Raw genomic sequence first — 15,774 nt, 5'->3', positions numbered from 1 at the left:
CAGCCACACATGTTGGTGGCTCAAATATCAGGAAATTGGAATTAATTTGGCGTACCCATGTTGTGCCCTGCATTCTGGTGGTTTGTGGGGCCCATAGTCGTTGATAGGGGCGGCCTACTGGAGATGGACAACATTGGTTACATTCTGTGAAGCAAAGACATGGTGGTCCACCTCCAGGAAATGTTGGTTTAAGTAGATGTTATTTCATGCATTCTAGTGGATTTTTGGGTGGTATGCTAAATATTTTTTTTACGATTTGTGGGCAAGGTTGTACTGGCCTGTGGCCTTCTTGGAGGCTGAGGGGGGGCTCCAGGTCGGCCATCTTTATGGCCATTATGGAGGACAGGGTGCCATCCAATGCCAGGCTATTTCTGGTCTTTGTTTTATTTAGTCCCACAACTGAAAACACCCTCTCAGCATCTGCATTTGAATGGGGCAACACCAGGACCAGCTTGGCGACGGCAGCAAGCCTCTGAAATTCTTTGGCTCCTATCACCTATTGAAAATGAACCAAGAACAAAATGGAAAAACATACCATATTCTGTTTTCATTAATACTGTAAGTATACTGTAACAAACTTCAGATACAACATGCATAGTTTGCATCATGTCTGACAATATATGCATGCATCAATAAAAGCAACAGATGTAGTCAAGCAACACCTGCCAAAAAAAATGTATACCTTATGTTTCCTTGTTGCCATTCCAGCCCAGAAGCTGTCCATATCTGTCCATATCTCTCTCTGTCCTGTGTGTTGCCCTGTTGTTTCTATAAATAGTTCTGGCTGTTCTGACAGTGGCTGGTTCTTTAAATAATATAATAAATGTTGCTTTTGTCCCCGGCCTGGCAAAGGTCTTTTACGAAGCATCTTTACTACCTTAAAGAATTAAAATGTGGGGTGACTATGGGTCAGTGGTCAGTGGTTAGCATGCCCGTCTTTCAATCAAGAGGTTGGCAGTTCAATCCCGGCCCTAGTTGATGTGTCCTTGAGCAAGACACTTAACCCTGCATTGCTCCCCGTAGCTGTGTCTACGGTGTATAATGTAAAGTGTCTTTGAGTATCTTGAAAAGCACTATATGGATTATTATTAAAATGTTTTTTAATAACTACTCTCATTTACAAAAACATGCCTAATTCTATTGCACACATTTTCTGTCTTTATGTTAAATTCTTTGGAATACATCTTACTTCTTCAAAGTGCTGTTTGGAAAATGATTGAGAGGGTCCTTTGGCCTGTAAATAAAAAGATAAATTCTATGTGAGCAGCCTTAATAAACAATGCTATGATGTTTTGAGCATGCAGTATACCAAGAGGTTAACAATGTGCTCTCCTGCTGCTTGTTATGACAGCTGAGTTTACATTCACCACACAAAACACAACAAATCATTTCTTTCAAGATTTAAAGTTTAAGAGAGTTAACATACCTTAGTCTCTAAGTTTAAGAGAGTTAACATACCGTAGTCTCTAAGTTTAAGAGAGTTAACATACCGTAGTCTCTAAGTTTAAGAGAGTTAACATACCTTAGTCTCTAGGTTTAAGAGAGTTAACATACCTTAGTCTCTAAGTTTAAGAGAGTTAACATACCTTAGTCTCTAAGTTTAAGAGAGTTAGCATACCTTAGTCTCTGCTCCTCCCGAGTGTCTCTTTAAAAATCTTCTTCTGTTGCTAACTTCGGGACTCTTTGGGATAAATAGGATGTCTATGCAGCGAATAGGGTTACAGATGCGCTCCTTAGCGCCACCTATCGTTGGGGAGTTTGAAAAGGAACAAACGCGTCTCGGGGACAGACCTCCAACTCTGCCCAAAATCAGATTTTTTTTTTGCCGTGAGAAATTGGTTGTGTGGCGTGAGTGCGTGTCAAAACCCACAAATGTGTGTGTCACACGGCGAAACCGTGAGAGTTGGCAGCTCTGCAGTAGTTATTGTTTTAGACACTCTCTCCCTTGACCTCCGGTTGATATGGGGTTTAGCAACGCAGAGGCCCTCAGCGTCCTAGACAACAGCATTGATGCCGTTGATAGCAGCTGTGGACACCGGTGGTGGGGGCCGAGCTGGGGTGGCCTTGGCTGGTGGAGGAGGATGAGGAGGGAGAGGGGCGTGATTCCTTTTTGGGGAACGAATCCTTGATCTTGCCATGTCTGGAGTGAGGGGAACCATTTTAATCCCTGATTTCACCAAGTTTTTAAAATAATCAGGAAGTCTCATGGGTGACGGTGGAGACAAGAACAAAAAAGAAGCGTCTTTGGAGGGTGTAGATCCAGTAGGTGGGTTCCAGGACTGTGGTGAAGGTGATGGAGGAGCTGCTGCCTCTGAATCCTGTGTTCGGGATGCTGCATGAGCTGCTGTGGTCGACTTTCTCGCTGGGTCTGAATCCTGTGTTCGGGATGCTGTAGGAGCCGCTAGTTGTGTGACTGTCTGGAGTCAGAGGTTCCGTTTTCCATATTCCATATTAGGAGTGTTTTAATCAGCCCATCATCACTTTTAGTTAAGGGGTTACTCGTGACTGAATCCTGTCTTCCATTCCTATCTAATGAATATGTATTTATATGAACAATGGCTTTAAATGACTAAATCTGAGTGCATCTGAGCTGTGAGTCCACTGACTTCTGGGACTTCCTGTATCTTGTGTATATTCTTTAAAGAGGTTTCTCTAACTCAGGTGTATAACCGGGTTGGGGCTTGTAGCGTCAGGGAAGACTCCTCGTATGAAGACTCGGAGGATAAAGACCTAGGAGTCTTTCGTGGGATTCTTCGGTGGTGGCTGAGGGCGACTGAGTATAAACATTTCCCTGTGATAATGTGTTTTCTTTCAATACCTGTGTGCACATCTACTCGTAGATACTATAGACCGCAGACTCGTTCACACATGCATCAAAATCCCTACTCTGTTATTTATCCCACCCGCTCCACACAGACCCAGCGCCTCGTCAGAGGGGGCCTCTGGAACTGCCAGTCAGCTAACCGCAAGGCGGACTTCATCTCTGGCTTCGCTATCAAGCAATCGCTGGACTTCCTGGCTCTCACTGAGACTTGGATCACACCAGACAACACATCAACCCCTGCTGCTCTCTCCTCGGCCTTCTCCTTCAGCCACACACCCAGACCCACTGGTCGGGGTGGTGGCACAGGTCTACTCATCTCACCCAAATGGAGTTTTGCTCTCTACCTGCTTCCATTATTTATCCAAACACGCCACCGACCTGCTCGCCTATCAATCTCTTCTCTCCTCCTTCTCTGCCACTATCTCTGCAGCCAAAAGCCAGTTCTACCAATCCAGAATCAAATCCTCTTTGTCTAACCCCAAAAATCTTTTCTCTATTTTTTCCAACCTCCTTGACCCCCCTGGTCCCCCCCTCCCTCTACCCTTCTACCAAGCCACTTTGTTGACTACTTTACAAAAAAGATAGACGACATACGCTCCTCATTTACTAATCCATCTTCTATAACTACACCTCCAGTAACTTCATCTTCTTCCCCCTCGCTTTCCTCTTTCATCCCCCTGTCTCCCAATCAAGTTCTTACCTTGGTAACCTCTGCCCGCCCAACCACCTGCCCCCTTGACCCCATCCCGCTTCACATTCTCCAGTCTATTGCTCCTGACCTTCTTCCCTTTCTCACCCATCGTATTAACACCTGCCTCTCAACTGGCTGTTTCCCTAACTCTCTGAAGGAGGCAAGAGTCAACCCTCTCCTAAAGAAACCCACTCTCGACCAGTCTGAAGTCAACAACTACAGACCTGTCTCTCTCCTCCCCTTCCTTTCCAAAACTCTAGAGCGAGCTATCTTTAACCAAGTCTCCTCCTATCTCCACAGTAACAACCTTCTAGACCCTCACCAGTCTGGATTCAAGGCAGGCCACTCAACAGAGACTGCCCTCCTTGCTGTCTCTGAGCAGCTTCACACTGCTAGAGCAGCCTCTCTCTCCTCTGTCCTCATCCTTCTAGACCTTTCCGCTGCCTTTGACACAGTGAACCACCAGATCCTTATTTCCTCCCTCCAGGACCTGGGTATCTCTGGCACCGCGCTCTCACTCTTCTCATCCTACCTCACCGACCGCACTTACCGGGTAACCTGGAGAGGATCTGTGTCTGAGCCTTGTCCTCTGACTACTGGGGTCCCTCGGGGCTCAGTCCTCGGTCCTCTTCTCTCTGTACACCAACTCTCTCGGCTCTGTCATTCACTCGCATGGCTTCACCTACCACAGCTACGCTGACGACACCCAATTAATCCTCTCGTTTCCCCAATCTGAAACACAGGTAGCAGCACAAATCTTTGCCTGTCTGACTGACATCTCTCAGTGGATGTCTGACCACCTGAAAATTAACCCGGACAAGACTGAACTTCTTTTCCTTCCAGGAAAAGGCTCTCCAACCCACGACCTGACTACTACCTTCAACAACTCAGTGTTGGCCCCAACTCCGACTGCCAGGAACCTCGGTGTGACACTCGACAGTCAACTCTCCCTGACTGCCAACATTACTGCAATAACACACTCCTGTAGGTACATGCTGTACAACATCAGGAGAATACGACCTCTTCTCACTCAGAAGGCGGCACAGGTCCTGGTCCAGGTTCTGGTCCAGGTTCTGGTCATCTCACGGCTGGATTACTGTAACTCCCTCCTGGCAGGTCGACCTGCTAATGCCATTCGACCGCTACAGCTCATCCAGAATGCAGCTGCTCGACTGGTCTTCAACCTCCCAAAATTTACCCACACTACTCCGCGACCTTCACTGGTCACCGGTGGCCGCTTCAAAACATTGGTACTTACGTATCGTGCTGCGAACAGATCAGGTCCAGTCTACATCCAGGACATGGTCAAACCATACACCCCAGCTCGTTCACTTCGCTCGGCTTCTGCCAATCGGCTTGTAGCGCCGTCACTACGAGCTAAACACTCAACAAAGTCACGACTGTTTGCTGTGCTGGCTCCTCATTGGTGGGATGAGCTCCCCATTGACATCAGGACAGCAGAAAGTCTCTACATCTTCCGTCGCAAACTAAAAACACATCTTTTTCGACTATACCTTGAATAGGGAAGGTAGCGCCGTAGTAGCACTTTGGTAGCACTTAAATGTCTCTTACTGATAGCACTTTGGAGTTTAACTTTATTGAAGAAATTGTACTTGCTCGATTCTTGTTGTTCTGAGTTTGGACTCATGGTTTAATGCACTTATTGTAAGTCGCTTTGGATAAAAGCGTCAGCTAAATGACATGTAATGTAATGTAATGTAAATGTAATGGGACAGGGGTTTCTAAAAGTGACAAGGAAGCTCTGATCAAGCCGCTGTGCTCCACCTGCTCAGCACCAAACAGGACAGACCCAGTTCGAGACCAGCTGGGGAACAAAGTGGAGCCTTCAGCTGAAAGGAGAGTGAAAATGAGACTTACATTCATTCAGGCGGACAGACACGTGACGATGGAACCGCACTCAGATCTTTCACTTAATCAGAAGTAGTAATGTGACACTGTGGAAGTACTGTGTCACAGGTAAAAGCCCTGCCTTGGAGATCTTACCCCAATACAAGCCAGTACAAAAAGTTAATTATTATCAATGCATTAATGTGTTCATCACTTTAAACATTGCATTTTAATGAACTTACTTATTTCATATATTACTTTACATACTGCTGAGTAGCTTATGAATTTCCCCCTCTTGGGACCAATTAAGCCTCATTGATATAATACAGAATAATGTATTGTATTTTGTTCTACACTCTGTAAAGTAATTAAAGCTGGTATTTTCCTCTGAGATGTAGTGGAATATGAAAAGAAAGCAGCAGAAAATAGAAACAAGCAAAGAATAAAGTATAAATGCCTCAAATTTGTACTTAAGTACATTACTTGAGCAAATAAGCATATAGCAATAAGCCATAGCAACTGTGTACAGCGAGGTGAAGATATGTATCAGTTGTCTTTTCCAATGTCCCTGAGTGAAAGAGTCGTAAACCATTGAAAGAGATGTCATCAAGGCTCATAAATGCTCACCATAGCAACAGCAAGGTCGTCACTCCAACTACTATTTTCCTCTCTTCTCCCACAATGCAGGCTGTACCTGGAGTCCATGTCGGGCCCTTTAGTGGCCTTCACACGACACAGGAGCGCTGACCTGCAGCCCACACGGAACAGGAAGCCTTGACACCCACCGCCAAACAATGAGCCCGTCACACAGCCTCAAATTCAGCCTTTGCCTGACTCATGGTTCTCTTCGAGGATGTTGATGGGATAATCCTCTGACATTTATTTCAATCTTTCAGTCCTTGCTGCCCTGTGGCACGCTGACCCTTTGAAACGCTAACGGGGAGACTTTACAACATTCCACAAGGTTTCGTAGGAAGGTAATGCACATTAATCAGCATCGGCAAGCTTTAGCCCAGAAGATTCCTTTTGACTGCTGTCCCCCAGGCCATTGAAACGGTTGAGAGGTCCTCTGTCTGTTAGTCGCAACCTTGTGACCTCTAAATGTGAAGCAATTTACTTGGGGGGTAAAGGTCACAGGTTACATGTGAGCAGCTCAATTCTTTTTTTAAATCATTTAAATAACATGATTGTTGAATTCAAACAACTTTAGAGGCCTAACGAGGGCAAAACTGCTTCAGTAAAGAAAGGAACCAAAACATTTAAAGTAAAGTCTAAAAAATGCATATTTTGCATTTCCTACCCCAGTCAAAGTCTGACACTATTTCTCTTGTGGTCGTCCCGCAACCACAAGGTACCCGGTTCGATCCCCGCTCTCCTCAGAGTGTCCTTGAGCAAGACACTGAACCCCCAGTTGCTCCCCGGGTGCTTCACTGCAGCCCACTGCTCCTTAATAACTAAGGAGGGGTCAAATGGAGAGAAGAATTTACCCACTGTGGGATTAATAAAAGTGCATTATTATTATTATTATTATTATTATTATTTCTTAGCCTTCATTTTGTCAATCTGGCACCATTAAGTATACAGAATTAGCTACTGGTAGTTCCTGTTTGCAGTGCACCCATGGAAGTACAACTATCACTGGATTACTTCAATACTAAAGTACACCTAACAAGATGATTCTCAAGTTCTGGCTTTATAAGGATTTAAAGTGGATTTATGGACTTTTATTTGTGAGAGACATCAGAGATAACAATCGGGAGGTGTAAGCCGGAATTAAACTTAGCATATGTGCATATATGTTCACAGTTATTCATTAATCATTATTAATGAATGAATATCCTCCTTGAGCTGTGTCACAGCCGCTGCAGCTGCTGCAGCAGGTCAAACTTTAAAATATGTTATATTCTGAAAATGTAACCGTGTTAGACTTGTGTGAGTGCTGCTTGTTTCTGTGTCATGTTTAATCAAACAGCAGGTCCTGCTTACCTGGACGACACTCCTCCAAACATCCGTCTATCATTGACTGCTGAACGATTGTGTGTGTGTGTGCACAGTGCATGTGTGCATGCAGGTTTTCAAGTGTTCCTATGCCTACAGGGTTTTGCACTTTGACAGCGGGCTATAAATCCTGCTTCTGTAAGCCAACAGCCCGACGGCACAGGAAGGGTTGTTTGTCTTGGCCAGCCGCTTTACAGTACATGCATGTAAAAGTGATAGTATCAGCACCGGTTTACTCGTGAACGGGAAGTCAGATAGTGGATCCTTTCTGTCACAGTTCTGATCTCAACATTGTGGTGAGAGTAAGACAACAACAAGAGATGTGGTTTCTCATACAGCGGCGGGTAAAGACAGGCTGTTTGCTTAGCCATCTGCCACGCTTTCTGTAGGCAAACATCAAGATCTGAAATCACCAGAAACACCACTGTTGCATTCACAGAGTTTTCACAGCGCTGAAAGCTGCCAGCTGCCTTCAGGCGCTCACATTTCATTCCCACTCTATCATTATATCATTAAAGGGTCTTTCTCTGCCATTAGGGACACCACATGGTTCCCCGTCTTTGAGTTTCTCCCCAGGCAGGTTCCTTTTCACAGAGTACTTGATACGGAGTACTTGAATGATCCTGTGTATCTGTAGGAAGCCAAAGGGCAAACGTTTTTTTTTTAGCAATCGTGTTGTCTAGTTATGTCTGCAAATTCTCACTCCCAACTTGTAAAATACAGTAATTCCCGGTACATGTCTACACTGTCTTTTCAAAATAAGAAGAAACAATTTGGTAAGGTTTAGGCAACCAAACTACTTGGTTATGTTGAGGAAAAGATTGTGGTTTGGGTTGAATTATCTATGCTACCTAGTTAAAGTTAAGGATGTAACGTTACGTAACACCAATGTTACGTAAATTAAAGTTCCTACGTTGGCAGACACAGTCACCTCATTTAAGAATAGACTTAAGACTTTCCTCTTTAATAGCCCTTATAGTTAGGGCTGAATCAGGTTTGCCCTGGTCCAGCCCCTTGATATGCTGCTATAGGCTTATAGGCTGCTGGGGGATGTTTTAGGATACACTGAGCACCTATCTCCTCTTCTCTCTCTCCTTATGGATGAATTTACATCTCTCCATTGCACCTTATTAACTCTGCTTCCTCCCCGGAGTCTTTGCGACTTCACGTCTCATAGGGTCCATTGGACCTGGAGGTGTCTGATGCTGGTGAGCCGGCCTCCCATTGGCCCTGCTGATGCCCTGCCCCCTCCTCTCTACCTCCTTCTGTTTCATGGATTGGAGTTCCATTCATACATTGTCATATTCATGTAATGTGATTATGTAACTCTGTAACTCTGTTCATTCTGTACACATGACATCTATTCTTCTGTCCATCCGGGGAGAGGGATCCTCCTCTGTTGCTCTCCTGAAGGTTTCTTCACTTTTTTCCCTGTGAAAGGTTATTTTTGTTTGTAATTTGTGATATTGGGCTATACAAAATAAACTGAATTGAAACTGAATTGAACATCACCAATTACAGAAGACCAGGAGAGGGGCTGAATGTGACAGGTGCTAAAACGGAGCGTTTCAGACAGAGGCTGAATACAGGTGTATTCAGACAGGCAGTAATGGTTTATTTGACCTCAAAGCACATTACCTTGTTTTGTTAGAAGCCCAAAACACAACTACGAAACTGAAGATGAGCGTAATTTGTCTCTTTTAAACGTTGACTTAAAATAATAATAATTTGTTTTACACAGGATACAAGCCTCAAGGGTGAAAAGTCCTAATTGTCCTCCAGCTTACCAACCACTCCTCATACTGCAGCAACTGATCTCCTGCAATCTTTCCTCCTCTGCAGATCGAGGAGTTTCGGAGGCTGCGGTCCCATGTCAAAGGGGCGGAGCTACTAGAAGGGAACGATGGGATGTTGGGGGACAACTTCCGTCCCACCCAACCGCTCAGTGACCGGACGGTTCGCGCCGCCTTCCAGTGACCCTTGCTGCCCACTGCCAGTCAGGAGAGCTGTGGCACCTACAGGTACAAGTACAGCAGGTAACGGTGTCACAGCGACTTCTGCTCTGTCCTGTTTTCAACATGCAGTGTATCAGCTGACGTAGCTTCAGCCCACTTTAACAAAAAAGTATTGTCCTTAGAATAAGTTCCAACGCACTCATCCACCCGGTTCTGCATCAAAGAAGCATCAGATTACATGATATTATACAGTTAAACCCTTTATGATTGTAAGTAAGGATCTTTAAAGTAGCAGTACTTTTCCTAATTTCACATCCAGCAGACACAGAGCAGCCATTCATTTGGAGTCATTTTGTTTCCACCCGATGAGTGTAAGTTCAATATTCACTCTGCTGCTCAACATGCCACTATGTTCATCAGCTCAAGTTGTTCACATTCACTGTTTGTAATCGTACCTAAGAAAAGTAACGCACTATAATCTGCAAGTTGGGTCAAACGAACACAGAAGGAGATTGCTGTTTGTGTCCCAGTCAAGGTTTTGTTACGTAACTTACGTACTTAGCTATAACATGTACGTAAGTTACGTACTTAGCTAACACACGTACGTAAATTACGTACTTAGCTAACACACATAGGCCTACGTAAGTTACGTACTTAGCTAACACCACGTACGTAAGTTATGTACTTAGCTAACACCACGTATGTAACTTAAGGTATGAGTAAAATAAATGAATGAAAAACACTGTTCTCCGTGATTTGAGTTAATTCAGCACATTTATTCTCAAGGGACAGTCTTTTAATGGAACTGTCTCTGAGGTATCTGGGTCCTCTGAAACCACAGTGGAGTGGGTCAAGCCCTGGAAGAACTAACCCGGTTCAGTTACTAATCTCGGACAAGCCTATATACAGTGTGTCGTGTATGAAGGGAGCCCAGATTCAGCTCAGCAGCACTGCGGCAGGAAGACAGAGCAGACCACTTGGAGCTCAGAGGGGATGACAGTAAAAAAAAGACAAAAAAAGAGAATGTCTGAGTTTCCTAACTTTTGCAGACAGTAAATCTTTGTGGTTATTTTTACATGTCAGTATAAGATGAAGGAAGATGAGCCTTCAAAGAAATTCTGTTGTTCTCATAGCTTTTTCTTCTTTACAGTCTGACGCTTTCACATTACTATCAGTCGGCCTTGGCACGCAACATAGAGTCAGGGACACAATATATTCCATGCAGTAAATGATCTCCTTCAACCCTGCTGTAGCAGCTGACTTCAACAAATCCTGTAGTCTTTCTTTAAAAGATGAACAACATTCAATATCGTACTTTATGACTTTTAATCCCTAGTTTGGGTCAAGCTCCAAGAAATCCTGATCAGATATTTACCGTAATTCAACTCAATGGCAGCTTCTGTTGTTGAGGACATTAAAGGTGCAATGTGTAAAATCAAGCCAGAAATTTTATTTGGAAATAAAATGTAAAAATTGACTCGCATTTCAACAGAACATGATTACAGTGTTGACTCTTATGTCAAAGATGTCTGTGTATTGCAGAGATTTGTACTGAAATGATCATGCTCTTATGTAATAAGTAGCTTTTTTATTAACTGATGACTACATTTTGATCGCATGGACCCAGTAGTAAAAATGAAATGCTGCCCCCCATTAGTTTGAAACATGTGGCCAGATCTTACCCATTGCACCTTTAAACAACGGTTGGAGTAGAAATCCTCATGAGGACTAAACTTCATGCTTCGTGCTCCTTCAAACCGTATTACCCCTTCAATGAGGAGATTGGTAACCTCATTGCAAACATTATGGTGTCAACTCTACTAACTTAACGATATCCATGAAGAGCAGGCCAGTGAATATCTGAGCTGACGTCAACGCAGCTCATATTGAAGAGACGGAGAGGTGAGAGTAACAGGAAGAGGAGGGAGGAAGAGGGGCGCTGTGGTGAAGGGGAGCTGAGAATGCCAAAGGGAGGAAAACGGGACAGACAGAGGAGGGAATGCAAAAAAAGGAGAGAAAGAACAGAGGACTATTGTATGTAGTGTAAATGGATACTGATCTGGTCACACCAGCACAAACCCACCTGAGAGAGAGAGGACGAAGGAAAGCAGAGGGAGCTGGATTAGAAAAGTGTCGATATTAAGTGTGAAAGTCTACTGGTGCCAGAATATACAGAACCCAAACCAGTCCAACCTGCATGTATGTGATTATAGAAATACAACCGACTATCACCGGCTCAAAAAAGCACATGTTGTTGTGGTAATAAAAGAACCTGTCTTGCAACTGTCTTTGTCCATCTGGCCGCACACAACGTGGTTCCACCAAATGCTAATAGAAGAATGCTGACACGCTCACAATAGCAAGGTTTAAATGCTAATGCTAAGCAGGTGTACTGTTTACCATGTTCTTCATTGGCATGTGTTAGCATGCTAACATTAGCCAGTAACCACATAGTACAGCTGAGGCATGGTATAGTTTATAGTGCAGCAATGAGTCCTAAAACTCAGAAATGACAATGTTTGCACGTCCGGTTCCCTCGTCTCAAACTCAATAATTGTGTTGTTGGTAAGTTTGCTTCAAATAAGGTGTGGTAACCGAGCTTAAGATAATTTAACAGTTTGTTTTATTACATAAAATATGTCAGTGCTTCAGTGCTTTTGACGTTTTTAGGCATTTTAAAAAAGTCATTTGCTAAATGAGACTACTTACTGTCATTATTGCGATTTTCAGCCTTTAGCTAGGTGAAGCCATGTGACCGTGGTGTAGATGGTTTGAAGCTTAGTGTTAGCTTTCAACTTCTGCTGATTGTATTCACGCTTCAAAAATCATAAATTTGGTGTTCATTTGGGAATATTATCTTCCTGAGAAAACAGTGCAAGTTAACAATTTAACAAATTTAACATTTTCTACAACAATCCAAAAATCAATGGCATTTTGTCAAGGGAACCAATGCGATGCTAACATCACCCCTGCACCACTCTGTTATATCACAGTATTAGGCAAATTGAAATTCTAACCCAATGATGGCTCTCGATTAAAAGTTATTATAAATCATCCTGAAGGGAACATGAATGTCTTTACTAAATTCCATTGCAATCCACCAAATAGTAGTTGAGATATTTGACTAAAATCCTCAAATTTCAACCTCACAGTGGTGCTCGAAGAAAAAAGGTCCAGCAATCACCACATTCTGTTGGATATGTCCTCTGAGGACCATGAATATCTGGACAAAATGTCAACTGACTTAATGGATGTTGAAACCTTTCAGTCTTGGCCAAAGTGGTGGAACCATTGGCGGACAGACAGATCCACCGACAAGAGCGGCTTTGCCATCCATAGTCTAAAAGTCTTTCTACACAAATGGCAGATAGGAGAGCTACATTATTTAAATGATGGGTTATTTGGAATGTGTTTTTCTGGCTATTTTAAAATAACATCTTTAGAAATAATTAATGTCCTTTCAGGAACTTTGTTCCTGTATTCCTTTAGTTTTAGCTGCAACAGTCAGTGGCGTAACGCTAAAATCTAAGCCCCGTACATACAGTGGGCCCCCTACCCTTTTAATACATCCAGGGTCAGACCTGTACAAATGCCAATGCAATGGTGGTGGTGAGGATCAGTGATGAAGTCTGCACAATCTTAAATTTCATATATTTCTCATATTATTTCAGCTCTCCTTTGCCGACATACAGAGATTTCTGTGTGAAGCTTCCACTGGGAGGCTATACAACTTTATCGACCATTATTTATGCCAAAGTTTTCAGGTCTTATAAAAAATATTCATGGTTTTGTGAAGCATCTAGTCCTGTGGAGTAATTCCAGTAAGGGGTCTCAGTTTATAGGAACCAGGCTAATGTGCAATACGTCATATTACAGTAATTATACTGTGAGTCCGAAAAGGTAATGGAACCTTATTTAAGCAGAGGATGTACATCACACTTCATTTGACTAATGACTGGTCGAGTGACTTTATATGGCAACTGCAGAAATATCTTTATAAAGAAGTTTTGAACACTATTGAGGAGCTTTATCACAGTTTTCTACCAGTCTGAAGTAAGTGGGAAAGTTGGGAAACTACATATTCAACAAAACCTGGGAGCAATAAAAGAGGTTTCACATCTGGTTTCTCTCTCTTTTTTTCTTTTGGTCTGATTCATATTTCTCTTTCACTACAGGGGAAGACGAGGTATGAGCAGAGGAGTGCAAACAGAGGGAGACTGGACAAAAAAACAGTTCACACCTTCAGCATGTGTGTGTGTGTCCTGATTAGATGATAGGGGCTGCTCTGCTGTCAAAACAAGCCACAGATGTACCTGAACACACACACACACACACACACACACAAACAAGCCGGTCGCTGTGTGCTCTGGACTGACTGTGCTGGAGCAAAGCTGCTACAACACACAGTTTACAACGTGTACTTTAATCTGAATATTTCGTTTTGAGTCAGTGAACATGAAAGGGACATGTGTTTATATTAAAATACATTTATATAGACAAATCCGAGTGTGCTGGCAAATCCCATCTGCCTTCGTCCAATCAGCACGCAAACATCATCCCAGATTAGTTAAAAGAGAGACTGAATAAGTAACAGAAACATTTTCACTTTCTTCTAACCCTGTTTTCCGGCGTAATTGTGGCATTGAACGTCACACCAGAAAAAAGAATAGGAGGAAGTCTATTGTTTGTTTTAGATTGTTTTCCCACGTTTAAGAAAAAACTACATATCATTTTGGTTAAGAAAATGATATACACACTTTTTTTCACAAGACACGGTGTCTTTTATCAGCTGCTCCAACAACAAACTGAGTCTTTGGAATAATCCGGGGCCGCCGCATGCCTCACCAGACGTGGGACAGAAGCGCTACTTTACTGTTTTAAAAAATTTTTTTTTTACCAAAGCAGAACAGTGTTTTGAGACTGAATTACTTCCATATAAACACAGACTAGAGTTTAATGACTCCCTGGGACTAACCCAAACATTTCTGCTTTCGCTGTCAGTGTGAATGTTCAGTTCCACTCTGCCACCGCAGTAATGCCACATGCCTCTTCTCTAGTGACCCAACAGCAGTTTAATACTATTTGTTCTCCACTGAAGTTACACTGGACAGCTTTTTGTCAGCCTATAACGGAATATATACATGGGAGTTTAGTAGGAACTGTAGTCGGGGGAGGGGTTTATTTATATTTAAAGGAACAGTGGGGAACAGAAAGAGGGCTCTGTTGGCAGAAATGTAAAATAATATTCATAGCTATGTTTTTCTTTCATGTTTTTTACATTATCGTAGTTCTTGTAAAGGGAGGAGTCCTACACATTGCTCCTTTAACGTTTCTATTAGGGCCAGCTGGTTAAGACTGCTTCGGTTAGGTTGTATTCTGGTGTCCTGTGTGAGATCTAACTCCAGCTGCCAAACTCCCATTACAATACATGATCTAGGTGTAATGAATTCATTCAAACTCTCAAAATTTCCACTTACCTGGCCTCGTGTTGCTTGCTATTTTCACTGTTAGCGTTAAGTAAGTAAAGACTAGTCTTTGTGTTCAAACCGGTGTCTCTTTAGTGGCTTTATCCTCTAGGTTCCTCCTCCAGATTCTCCAGCACAGCGTTGATAGTCCCTGTGCTAGTGTATTGTCTGAAAGATTTACTATTGAACACTTATCCCCTTTTTAAAAATAAAGAAACGTCTTATCAAACTGTGGACCATTAGCAGATTAAAACGCCTTTGACATCTGTTGATCACTACTCTCATCACTCCCTTCATATGGTTTCAGTAGTAAAGAGGGATGCAAGCACTGCTTTTGTGTGTGTGTGTGTGTGTGTGTGTATGTCTGTGTGTGTGTAGTATTTAAAGGTACATACTGAGCTGAAATAAACTAAGAACTGATGACTGTTACTGTAAAGCAACAATAAACTATAACACTGACTTACTAAAACTGAATGGACTTTTTTTCTTCTACTTGTGAACCAAAAGAACACACCAATTCCTCCTGTTTGAAGAACATTTTTATCAAAACTACAGTGCCCCGCCCACACACACACACACACACACACATCCTATTTTGGGGAATTGCTGAGCCTTTCTTCAAAATGAAAGGATCTATTTGTGAGCCATATTTACAGATTCATGTCTTCAGTCAGAACCAATGTGCTCGAGGCTCAGTGCCACAGACAGCAAAGGTGAAGTCAGAGAGTATTCCATTGTTAGTTTGTTCCTTTTCGTGGGATTACTGGACCAAAGAAGAAGAATATGGAGTAACACCTAAATACGGAGCATTAGCTGATAAGATAAGATAAGATAATCCTTTATTAGTCCCTCAGTGGGGAAGTTACAGGATTACAGCAGCATTGCTCACAGTAATAAGTAAAAAACAAGTAGTATAATAACAGAAATAAGATAAAAGAGTAAAAACAAGAAGAATATTATATATACAGAGTAGAAATAGAATAAAGTGGATAA

General features: G+C 42.7%; 1 protein-coding gene across 1 annotated transcript in view; it reads left to right on the top strand.

The window, feature by feature from the left end:
• ca8 (carbonic anhydrase VIII) overlaps nucleotides 1-15,246 on the top strand; it is a 36,005-nt gene extending 20,759 nt beyond the window's left edge. Inside the window, exons 8-9 of the mRNA XM_034555810.1 lie at nucleotides 9,204-9,382; nucleotides 13,492-15,246. Of these exons, the coding sequence (XP_034411701.1) occupies nucleotides 9,204-9,338 (135 nt within the window). The 3' untranslated portion in view covers nucleotides 9,339-9,382; nucleotides 13,492-15,246. The remainder of the gene's footprint in view (nucleotides 1-9,203; nucleotides 9,383-13,491) is intronic.
• Nucleotides 15,247-15,774: the final 528 nt, after the last annotated feature.

The sequence above is a fragment of the Cyclopterus lumpus genome, chromosome 17 (assembly GCF_009769545.1).
Source record: "Cyclopterus lumpus isolate fCycLum1 chromosome 17, fCycLum1.pri, whole genome shotgun sequence".
Taxonomy (NCBI): domain Eukaryota; kingdom Metazoa; phylum Chordata; class Actinopteri; order Perciformes; family Cyclopteridae; genus Cyclopterus; species Cyclopterus lumpus.
This window is presented reverse-complemented; position numbering and strand designations above follow the sequence as displayed.